A 12,302-nucleotide genomic window follows, 5' to 3' on the forward strand; every position below is an offset into this window, starting at 1 on the left:
CTCATGTGAATCCAAAAACCAGACCTCGATAATTCAAGCATCTGAACAGTTTTCGAACCATGTCCGGCTATCGTGGAATTATCACGGTGAAGTGTGACAGTGTTTATCATAGTCACACTGTGTCGTATAGTGTGTGAAACGGTGGTTATGTGTTAGGCTTTGGAATGGGAAATATGGATATAATAGAACATATATATTTATGTATATATATTATACATAGCATGGTTCATAAATTTGAGAGCATCATTGTCCTTGACTTGGGTTCCGTCTTTGCCGATAGCCCTTTCCCAACGGTGGTTTATTTAGGGCCATCTATGAAGCATGACATAGGATACCTCGCTGAACCGCCCCCGAGATGTTTTGCATAGACGCCAAGTTAAATTCATGCAAATGAGTGTGGGAAAGACGTTTGAGAAGATCTAAACAAAACAAAAAATTACGCTAAAGAAAACAAATGACAAACACGAGTCAAAGTTACACTACATCTACCAAGTGAATGAATCGTGTGAGTGGTCACATTAAATTTTTAGGACTTTAGGTTTAGAAAAATAAGTGTGATTATTTCTATTTTTTTTTTTTTTTAAAGAAAAAAACAAAAACAAAAAGTCAGTCCACGTAATATACTCTGTGATCGAGCATAATGATTACTGTAGCTACACTTGAAGCATGTTTACGTGTACGTCTGCTATATGTGTATATTTTAGTATTTTCAAACCAATATCGCTCTTCTGCAACACTGCCTATTTTTAACGCCATCGACAGAGACCTACGCGTTAGCTATCTTCGCTAGTGTGAGGGGCCAAGTCAACATGCAGCATTAGTTTCCGACAAGGGCAGTCACCATGCATAGTAGTCATTTTATGCCATTAGAAATGGTGAAAGAAACCCCCTGAAATTATATTGTCCATATACTGCCATGGCTAGCCAAAGTTTTGAAATTAATTTGCTAGCTGTTTCGTATTTGGATATTTAATCACACCAGAATTCAACGTGGCACCATACACTTCCCATAGAAAGTAAAGAAACTTCTTAAACAACTATTTTGTTCGTGGTTACTTAGACGTGTGTCTTTTTCAGGACGTATGCAACCATGATCAATGGAAGAAATTTGAAAAGATTTTTTTTAACCTGCAGCCGTTACAGAAAACAAACATTGACTGTAGAAGAAACACTCCGCACAATAAATAAAATAAATAACATTTCAGAACGAATGCGAACAAAACGTAAAAATGTAACACAAAAGCAAGGTTTAGATCTGTTGTCATTTTTAAAAACATTTCCTTTTTTTTCATATTTGTTTTAATACATCATTTAAAGATTTCTAAAAAAATCAGGAAGTTGTATACAGAAGCATTCACAGACATCATTGTATAAAAGCTGATACATAAGAGATTAGCATCAGTCAACAGTGTTCTACGTTATAAACTCTTTGCGGGAATATTTCGTTATTATCAATAAATAAGAGCAGACAATAAACGTGTGTCTAAAAAAATCAGGAAGTTGTATACAGAAGCATTCACAGACATCATTGTATAAAAGCTGATACATAAGAGATTAGCATCAGTCAACAGTGTTCTACGTTATAAACTCTTTGCGGGAATATTTCGTTATTATCAATAAATAAGAGCAGACAATAAACGTGTGTAAAGATTTCGGGGGGAAAAGGAGATTAGGAATAGTCTATGGCTTTAGCGGCTACCTCAGCCAAAAAAAAGTAATAATTAAAATTTATGCCATTATTTTCCTACAGTTATTTCAGGACAAGCTACTAAACCAAAAAGAAAATAAGTTGGTACTGTCTGTTTCTACACCGCTACATCAGGCTAGAAGAGAAGAACCCTCAAAGTATTCCTCTCTCGGAAACAAAGGAGGTACTCAGTAGTTCCTCTTCAGTAGGGCGCAAACTTCTGTCGCTCTGGTTTCTTAATGCCGTTGGCGGAGGAGATCTTGGCGGTGTAGGAGGCCAAGGTGCCGTGGGTGGGGGCAGCGGCGGCAGCAGCTGTGGCAGCAGGGGCCGAGAGTGTCAGGAAGGGGACGGATTTGATTCCCAGGAGGCTGGAGAGGGGGAGGGTATAGGGGGCGCCCAAGATTGGAGCATGGGGCAGGCCGCCCATCGCTGCCAGGGCTGCGGCAGAGGACGATGCATGGGGAGCAGTCTGGGTGAAGCTCATGTTGAGGTCTACAGGGGTCGACATGGAGGAGGACTGGGCAGTGGATTTGGCGGTCTCTAAACTGTATGAGGGTGGGAAGGAAGGAGGTGGAGGAGAGGAGGGTGGAAGGACAAGGGAGGGGAGCCGGATGGAGAAGGGTTAGAAGGTTAAATAAAAGACATGTTAAACAAAAATTGAGAGAAATAAAAAAAGAATCAAAAACAGAAACAAAAAATCATAAGAGAGGTGTGTTTTGCTGGTGGTTGCAACAGATTATTTGAGGGGGGACCTTGGCACTCATGGGAAAGGAGCTGTTTAATTCAGGGTGATGGCTTGGGTAGGGGCTTTGGGAAAAGAAACAAAATGATTTCAATTTCAGTAGCATTTCCTTTATCTCTTATCAAGTCGTCAAAAATATGCATTTGCACAGAGTAACATGTTGACAAATGCATGTAATCAAATGTGCTCTGCCATTAACGTATATATCGAGGGCGCATAACTGATTTCTCAGGACATTATCAAGTATGGGGTGTGTTCAATATGCAGAACGCTCTGATGCAATGCATTGAAACGAGACATCTGTCTCGGAGGAAGTATTCTTCGAGAGTGACAATGATTGGGGGTGACGTCTCCAGACTTCATCCAGGACATGAATAATCATGTTTGATTTTTAATGGCTTGATGGAGCTGACTCATTAAGGAAGTATTCTGACGCTAGAGTGCCTTCGGTTGCTCTGGGATCGGCGTGTGTTGCCGTCACGTGTCCAAAACCAAACTGACATGAATTCAACTGATGGGAAACCACTAAAATCAATAATATTAAGACAGGAACAAAACAACAAAAGCTTTCCCAAAACCAACATAGTAATTTTTCCATGCAGGATGCCTCAGTAACATATTTCAAATAAAATAATGAGGGGCTTCTCAGAGTGAGTTTGACATTCTGCACCGGTCTGCTTGTTGAACACACCTGAGACAAGCATAAATATTTCATTCAGGACCCAATTATTGCTCTCTTGTCAACCTGCTGAGTCATAATATGCTAGAAGAATTAATATATTATTTTTCACACGACACTGCATCTGATAGAAATCTTAATTTCTTTTCTAGCCAGCACAGAAATGTGGGAATAAATAAAGAAGCCACTCATTTGGAGAATGAATTTACTCATTCTCTCACTCATTCACTCATTTAGAAGAATTTTTATAAGCCTGGGTAAAGAACAGAACTATTAATTTTGTTACATTAGCAAATGAAATTGTGCCCCAGCATTGATGGAGAAGTCTTCGCTGATGAACTGAGCTGTCAGGAATTTACTGCTTTCTTGCCTGACACAACATTTGATCAAATTGCAACCACATAGATCTCGTGGGAAAAAATTACAGTCTGTCTATGAGGCAGCCAAAATACTCTGCCTTTAAGCTTTAACAAGCTTCTGGCTTGAAACTTGCCCAATTAATTCCTCAGCCTGGCTTCTTCCTACCACATCTCCTTGCTTTGTAGTTGTGCAGTGCTTTTGCTCAAGACTGCTTCTTTTGGCCAGCAAACTATGGACTGGAAAGACCCCTGATTGCAAATTCCAGAGGTTTTGTCAGGGTCTCCTACTTCAGGGTGCTCTACAACATTATGGTGTAAATGATGCCACATAAACACATGGAGTGGTCAAGTTCAAACACCCTAGTTCTGTTATGATGGAATGGCTTCCAGTGCTTACCAGGATGTGATTAGATACTGGGCCAAGTTGATGCTGATTGGGGAGCCCGTGATGGTGACGTGTCGGTCACTAGTGCTGTCCAGTTGACTGCCGATCTTGATCTGAGCCCCTGACACCTGGCGGATCTCGTTGATTTTTGTACCCTGTCTGCCAATTATTGAACCAATCAGCTGTGGGGAAATAAAAGACCAATCAGTTTAATAAATATTATATATAAACAGCTATTCATTGGCACTATTTCCCTCTAAGACAGGGGTGTCTAATCCAGCCTCTGGAGGGCCAAAGTCCATACACTTCCTTACACCTGCCTGGAGGTTTCTAGAAATCCTGAAGACCTTGACTAGCTGGTTCAAGTGTGTTTAATTTGGGTAGGAGTTAAACTCAGCAGGACAGTGGTCCTCAGGGAACATGATGGGACACCAATGGTCATGGTGCATATTGCAAAATAAGCATTATGAGAGCCAAGCCAGTTTAAAGAAAACTAAAATTGTGTCGCTCAGATTCCACATCAGGATCATTTCCCTGGAGCTTGGTCAACTGCAATCCAGAAATTCATAAAACCTGGGTCCTACTGCCCAAGTGACTATTGATTTCAGGGACAGTATTTGCACACTCATGCCTGTATCTAATGCGTTCCTTGACAAACACTTCAATCTCTCTTTGTGTGCATGTCATCATGGTTGACTTTGAGGTGCTGGTTTGTTGTGTTTGTTCATCTGGGCCTAAGATGACTGTGTCTGTGCATTGGCATTGTCTCTGTAACAAGCATCTGCTAATAGTTCTGCAGATCCAGAAGGTCAGTTTAAACCAACAGCAGGTGGTGAACCAATTCATCCTACTGTGGCAGCATCAAGTTTTTTTTTTAAATATTTGAGGCAATCCAACACAGCCAAAACCTACTGTATGAATCCAGATTACTGTACCTTCTGTGGAAGGTGTCCACAAGGAAGTGGACCAAGGGGGTTGGGTGACCTCAAGGCTTGGTGTCAAGCTCAGACAATGATAAAGTGGAGTGACCCCAACTGGGATGAGTTAACGGTTTGTCATTCAAATGACTGACAGCTTGTATTTTGTCCACCCTGCATCCCAGCCCCCAACCCTCACTTTGAGTGTGAGTTGGATTATGGGAGCAAGAATTGCTCCACAAAGCATTCCTTTCCTCACGAGTCATATGAACGTCAAAGCTCCTGATTCGTCACACCGCTCTCCCTGGTGCCCAGGGGCTATTAATGGCTCAGCTGATTGTGGCTAAGTGCTTATAGTCGACCGCCAGGTCTCACTGCCACCCTGACGTAGAGGATTCTAGCATGTCCTCTGCACTGCACCACATATTTGCCCACTGATATCCTACATTTTTTGAACTCTTTGAATTATCCATCCTCCAGCAACATATCAATGAAACAAAGTATGAAACTCCAACTGTCAAATTTACCAGTTCCAAACAAATACTTATGTTTTATTGATTTCTTTGTATCCATTGAAATCAAGGTGCATGATTGGGGTCAAATCTGTCCGAAGCGAGAGACAGGTATGTATACCCTAGTCAAGCTGAAGACAGGTCTATTTTAGGTGAATCTACTTCTTAGGTCGTAGTTTTGAAAGTATGGGGAGCACGAACACATTTCCTGCCAACTAAAACTGGTATCGCTGATGGTCGCGTCCACCTCTCACAGGGCAGTCTCTGCATCCACTACTGCGCTCTAGAGCACTGATCTGATCCCAATCTAATTGCGACGTGTTTCTACCGATTTAGAGGAATGGTTCACCATGGAGAAACTGCTCCTCTATAGAGCGAAACCTGATTGCGAATGATAAACAACTTAGTCTGCCAAGCGTTTGATGTCGCCTTGCCTTGGAATTGCATCGCTGTGAGGGAATTTAAATAATTCATGCTTTCCATTGCCTTGTTTATGGCTTTACGCAGGAATATGAATGTACAAGCATGCTAAATTAGCCCTTGATTGGAGAAATTGGTGAAGTTTCTTTGAAGTTTACCATGTACGTTGAGGTTTAGAAATGAGGTCTAGCACCTAATGAATGCATTCAGGAAGTCAAGATTTATTTGAAGCTGGTGTCAATGTGATAAGAGCTGGGTTCTTGTTCATGTGCATCAAGGTAGTCAATGAATTTGCTTGTACGGAATCACTCTAGATAATGCATCCACTCAGTCATTACAGCTGCGCAAGAAATCAAAAATGCTGATGTAAGCACTATGTAAGCTTCACACTCATTTGTATAAGAGCACTTGGCATATTCTAAGAATAATTGTTGAAACGATCACTAACTACATTTACTGACAACACTAAATGAATAAGTAGTAGTTCACATAGGACATGCAATTGTTTTCAAAAACAGTTTGATAAAGAACATTACAATGACTTTTTAGAATATAAACTGTTTAACTGGTGTGAGAGTGAGATAATGGGAAAAGTCAGACAATACACAAACTTATGTGAACAGCACCGTTTTACTAAAAATTGCTGCCTTAATTGTAGATTATTACTAGTTGGGCATGAGGGCTTAAAATAACAAAACAATGGGAGCTGAATGCATGTATTGAGTATGGTCAGAAATTCCACGACTGGGCCCTTGGCCAGTCGATTAATCCTGTGATCTCAGGGAGACGTGGAGGCGAGAGGGAGCACCAGTCAGAAGGCATGAAGGGAACGTCCAGTTGGCCCCCGGGGTGCGGGGTCTGCACCACAACCTAGAGCTCTGACAAAGGGCTCTGGCTTTATTTACCGTCTCTGTTTTGACAGCAGAGGAGTGCTAAGCATGTCAGACACCATGACAGGATTGAACTGGATCTTGTGAAGCTCTTCTAGCAGAGCAGGGGGTGGACAGATAAAAAGACACAAGTCGGTGTGTTTGAAAGAAAAGTTTCAGGATTTCTGTATGGCCAAAGTGTGTCATGAGAGGTGCTCTTTAAAAAAAAAAAAAGGCTTTCTACAGAAAGCACTTAACTTAAGTCTAAAACAAAGATCTGACTGTCCTCAAAAGATTTAATAATGTCTTCACACACAACATAAACATAATTAAGCATTATTACTAAAGCAAAAGTGCTGTTGTACAGAATATCAATGATTAGCATGAGTAATGTGATACTTGCAAAAATACATTTTTGCACTTACGTCATTTGGAATGAGAAGTTCTTGTGATGCTGTCTGGGAACTGGACTCGATACCTGCTGGAAGAGGAATAGGTACCAAGTTAACAAACGATAGTAGAATTCACTGCTTGCTTTCTTCTTTCTTTCCCTTTCTTTTTGTTCAGCATTTGTTCTTCTTCTAAATTTGACAGAAGCTCCTCTGAACTAATGTGGATAAGAGTAATCTTAGGATGTGTTATTTTCAACCATCATGCACAGCGCATTTTCTTTCTCCCTTTACTCTTTTGTATGTTCATTGTAAATAACAACCTAAAGGACTTGACTAGCTGGTTCAAGTGTGTTTAATTTGGGTAGGAGTTAAACTCAGCAGGACAGTGAAACAGTTCAGGTTAATTCACTGATACGATGAAGTTACAGCCCAAAACCAATTTTTAACTCATTCAGACTATTTAAAACGCAAGGACTGTACCAAATCAGCAGCATCAAACCAAATCGCAATCTGTTTAATTGGATCAACATAGCAACAGTAGCTCAACTAATGGCATGAGTTTAGGGAGGGACGACCTGGAATTGTTTTTAAAATTATATATTGTGTGTAAATCATAAAGGTTCTTTATCCTTGCATCCTGGAAATAAAAAAAAACAGGTTATACCAGCCTACAGTGGTCAAGCTGTTTCAGAACAAGGTTAACCAGCTCAACTAAGTCCCCATTAGCTTAGTCAGGGTGGTTAACCAGGATACCCTTAACCCTCATATCCCGATAGTCACTAGTCCAACTGATCAACCACTTAGACTAGGTTACCTCACAAACTACTAAATGTATAACCCTTTTAAATTGGTTTACCATAAAAGAGCCTCTTAGCTTGTTCATAAGCCAAAACCAAAACCTAGGCCTGTGAATCAACATTATGCCACTAATGCTCGGTAGAGATTAAATTAGTGCTGGGCAGTAAGACCAAAAATTTATATCACAGTATTTTTCAAAATTATACCAGTTTCATGGTATATGATGGTATTTATTTTGTTCATGCATGACCAGGTGTTAACCACATTTTCTACTGATTGCGAGAGGAAATAATGCAGTAGATGGACTTAGAATGCCCTATTTTACTGTCATGATTCCAAACAGTCAAGCTGGTCCTCAGCTGGTCATGAGCTGGTAATGTGCTGGTCCTGAGCAGGAACTAGTTGCTTAGGACCAGCACATGACCAGCTTAAACCAGCTAAGGCCCATCTCAACCCAGCAGCCATGCTTCAAAACATACCTAACCAGAATATGCTGTTTTTTTTTTTCAACAGGGATGGGCACAGAGCGAGCCTGTTTCTCTTTCCATCTACTTCCTGTCTCAGCAGGAGGCCCAGACCCAGCAGTGCCTCCCAACCCAACAGGGGCCTATTTAATAGACTGAAACATTGCCTTGACTGATGAGCTTTTTACCTCAGACATAATCGAATTCCCCAGCCATATCATGATAGGATGTGCTCTTGTAGTTTTAGCGGCAGGGGGCAACTATTACATTTGTTTCGACCACTCAATTCCTTGAAGGGGCTTTTTGATTCTCACATTTGCTCCAAAAGTGCTTATTTACGTAATATTCAACAGTCTGTTGGCTTTAGAGGGCCTACACAACAAAACCTTTGGCAAATGTTGGGAAACTCCATACAACTGGAAAGACATCGCTGAATATCTTGGGGTGGCTGTATAATTGGATGTCTGGTTCTGTGCAATGGAAAAAAAAGTGAAGGAGCAAGAAAAGAAGACAGTCCCTCCTTTTTCTTTAGCTGGACATTTGTCATGCCTCTGAGAAGCCCCAGGAGCTGACTGTGGAGCCTTGTAAAGCTTGGCCCCATTTTTGCAGCTGTAATCTGCATGTGCAGTATGCTCCATGGAGCTCAGGTGTATTACCTTGAACTTGGGTGGCCTCTGGGTCTTTGGGAGGTCTGTTTGATTCCATGTACTTAAGCTTGAGTTCTCAGGTGGAATTGTGTCACATCCACGCTCACTGTACGAGGAGATTTAGCGCTGCTAAAGCAGACTTGTGCTTCTGGGTAAATATAAGGTGTTTTTGCACTAGAGTTCTCTCTATAAGAAGTTTAGACCGATTAGAAGTAGAGTAAAAGTTAACCAAATGGAAAAAGAACCTACCTTTTGCATTTACACTGTTCCTGGCCTTTGAAAACATAACCAGATCACCTCTACACCATATTCCAGTGAACAATTTAAAAGGGGAATCCTGCTTGTGTGACCAAGGTGGCAACAAGCTGATTACAGTCTATGCCACTGTCTAACCCATAATTTGTGTGATCTGCCTCCATCCCAACCATTATCTTCCTCTTCAAAGAGACTCGGATTGGCAAAACATACCAGACAGAACTGGGGTGGCCGTTGGTTGAGCTATGGGGGCAAGACCATGCTGCATGGACAATTGGTGCAACTTGGCCAACTGAGAAACAAAGAGAAAGAAAAATGGGAGGGAAATGTCATTTCAATTGTATGAAAGGGTTTTATTATCAGTAGACACAGCTGAGAATTGAACCATACTGTATTGTTCATTCACAATTGTAAAACAAGCTCATTTACTTCACAAAAAGAACACTCAACTAATGGAAGTTATGCAGTATGAAGATGGTTTTCAGAAATTCTCTCTAAAGCTTCTTACCTCTGAGTGTGGAATGCCGTATTGGTTTTGTACAGTATAAGCCTGAAAGAGAAATAGTAACAAGTGTTAAAATTGAAAGATACACTTAGAACATATTATTAAATCATTCTTTTTAAGCTCCTCATAACTATTTAACTCTTTCACCACCATTGAAGGAATTTTCTGGCAATCCATGTTTACACTGTTTTACGGTAAGGGGCACTATTGCGCATCTTCTACAGAATCTTCAGATCAGGAAAAAAGCGGTAGAAGCTATCATCAAACATTTAACAGCATTTAAATCAAAACTGCCTAATGTTATTGAAAGAAATGTCGAACCCTCAAAGAGGTATAGAACTTTCGCACACGCTAAACATTGAAGCTGTTAAATTATGAATGTATGTTGATATGTAATTGGTATATATCTATACAAGATATAAACATGCAAGCCTAGAGTTGTTTGCTGGTCTTCTCTTTTCTGTTGCCTGATTTTAGAAGGTATTTGGGCACTTGTCAACTGGTCAGGCCAGAACTAGGGGGTCTCTGACCCCTCTAGACCACCCTCCCACCTTTATAATTCAACAACTTTCTAAAGGGGACAGATGTGAAACTAGAAGATCTCTGAATCAAGGCTTCTTCATCAAAGAGAATGAGAAGCCAAATAGCCAGACGCAAAAGCTACAGAGAACGCTGTGTGCTGTTCCCAGAGGTTCTCTTGCATAAGCCTGTTTAAAAGTTTAAACGTGGAAGAGAGATGGAGAGAGAGAAACCGAGGGAGGGTAAAATGGAAAATAAAATAAAAAAGATCAGTGATGCAGAAATGGCAGTCCATGTTGAGGAGCAACCCTAGTTTGTGTCTCTGGTAGCAAAGTTAATAATAAAAAAAAAAGATTGGTCACGGCTCTCAAGGCAAACATTGTTTAGGTGGAAAAAACCCATGACCCTTCTTTGTCAGGACGGATTTAGCTTGTCTCCGGAGGTGAGCTCAGAGTTTGCTACGTGACTGGCACCCCTACCCTTCAATGTCTCTGATAGGCTCCCATTTTGTTTTGCCATCTTTATTGTTTGTCCTCCTGTTCCTTTTCAATTTGTGCTTAAAATGTTAAAAATACAGCTTGCTTGCTTCTATGGAGCACAAAAAAGGGGTTTGCAAACTAGAAGGTCATGGACACAATCGCAAACTAAGACGAGCACTATATTCCAAGGCATATCAAGTAATACAACAGCTTTGTGTGAGCAAAGACCGCAATTTAAGTTCAAACCTGACAACGCATCTGGGGCCTCATTTATAAAATGTTGCGTATAAACCGTCCTAAATTTGTTCTAAGATAATTTCTCAAAAGTGCGTAAGTGCGATTCAGAGAAAACGAACGTGCGCACAAAAACACGTGCGTACGCCTCTCTTCCAGATGTGACATTTATAAATCGCAAATGATCTTGAAATTGTGCGCAGCTGACTGGTGTCAGATCTCCGCCTTGTAAACGCCCCCTAATTAATATCATTACCATATAAAAGAGCACACGCCAATATCCGAATTTCTATGCTTGAGAATGACTAGCACAAAGAAAAAAACAAACTTTACGAGTCTGAAATTGAGGTCCTGCTGGCGGAGATAGAGGATCGTGCGGGGACGCTTTTTATTTAACAATGTGTAATTATTCTGTGGACAAACAATGTGTGTGGTTATATTTTTTCTGTTGACTATTATCAAAATTAGTACTTCTAGAAACAACAGAAATAATAATAATAGTAGTAGTAGTAGTAGTAGTAGTTATAAAACAATTAGGTTTCCAAAAGTAAGAATAAACTACAAATTCATGTAAAATTCAGTCATCTTATAAAAAGTGAGCCATCCTACTTTTATAATCACTTTCTATGACAACTAATAAAGTTTATCACGAAATTCTTGCAAAACTTTAAAAAACTCTTCCAGATGTGACATTTATAAATCGCAAATTATCTTGAAATTGTGCGCAGCTGACTGGTGTCAGATCTCCACCTTGTAAACGCCCCCTAATTAATATCATTACCATATAAAAGAGCACACGCCAATATCCGAATTTCTATGCTTGAGAATGACTAGCACAAAGAAAAAAACAAACTTTACGAGTCTGAAATTGAGGTCCTGCTGGCGGAGATAGAGGATCGTGCGGGGACGCTTTTTATTTAACAATGTGTAATTATTCTGTGGACAAACAATGTGTGTGTGGTTATATTTTTTTCTATTGACTATTATCAAAATAACAGAAATAATAATAATAATAATAATAATAACAACAATAATAATAATAGTAGTAGTAGTAATTATAAAACAATTAGGTTTCCAAAAGTAAGAATAAACTACAAATTCATGTAAAATTCAGTCATCTTATAAAAAGTGAGCCATCCTACTTTTATAATCACTTTCTATGACAACTAATAAAGTTTATCACGAAATTCTTGCAAAACTTTAAAAAACATTATTGAAAGAAAAATTGGACGTTTCATATCATAATAAAATAAATTATTAAACAATTATGGTCTCCGGTCTGAAAAAACCTGCATGTGATTTGGCATTTCTTTATATTTACACAGTTTACTAATGCTGCTTAAATGTGCCATTAATGTACTGACACAAAAAATATATAGTGTATTTTATGCAAATATAACTGATGTAAATGACAAAAACAAAGTTTAAGGCTGATGTCT

The 12,302-nt window shown here is 39.7% G+C and overlaps 1 protein-coding gene across 1 annotated transcript in view; it reads right to left on the bottom strand.

The window, feature by feature from the left end:
- Nucleotides 1-1,498: 1,498 nt before the first annotated feature.
- LOC107750978 (poly(rC)-binding protein 4-like) overlaps nt 1,499-12,302 on the bottom strand; it is a 35,988-nt gene continuing 25,184 nt past the window's right edge. The window contains exons 8-12 of the mRNA XM_016566549.1: nt 9,635-9,676; nt 9,340-9,418; nt 6,996-7,048; nt 3,865-4,034; nt 1,499-2,232 (exon numbers count right to left, since the gene is read on the bottom strand). Of these exons, the coding sequence (XP_016422035.1) occupies nt 1,890-2,232; nt 3,865-4,034; nt 6,996-7,048; nt 9,340-9,418; nt 9,635-9,676 (687 nt within the window). The 3' untranslated portion in view covers nt 1,499-1,889. The remainder of the gene's footprint in view (nt 2,233-3,864; nt 4,035-6,995; nt 7,049-9,339; nt 9,419-9,634; nt 9,677-12,302) is intronic.

Source organism: Sinocyclocheilus rhinocerous, unplaced genomic scaffold (assembly GCF_001515625.1).
Source record: "Sinocyclocheilus rhinocerous isolate Xijiao unplaced genomic scaffold, SAMN03320098_v1.1 scaffold812, whole genome shotgun sequence".
Taxonomy (NCBI): Eukaryota; Metazoa; Chordata; class Actinopteri; order Cypriniformes; family Cyprinidae; genus Sinocyclocheilus; species Sinocyclocheilus rhinocerous.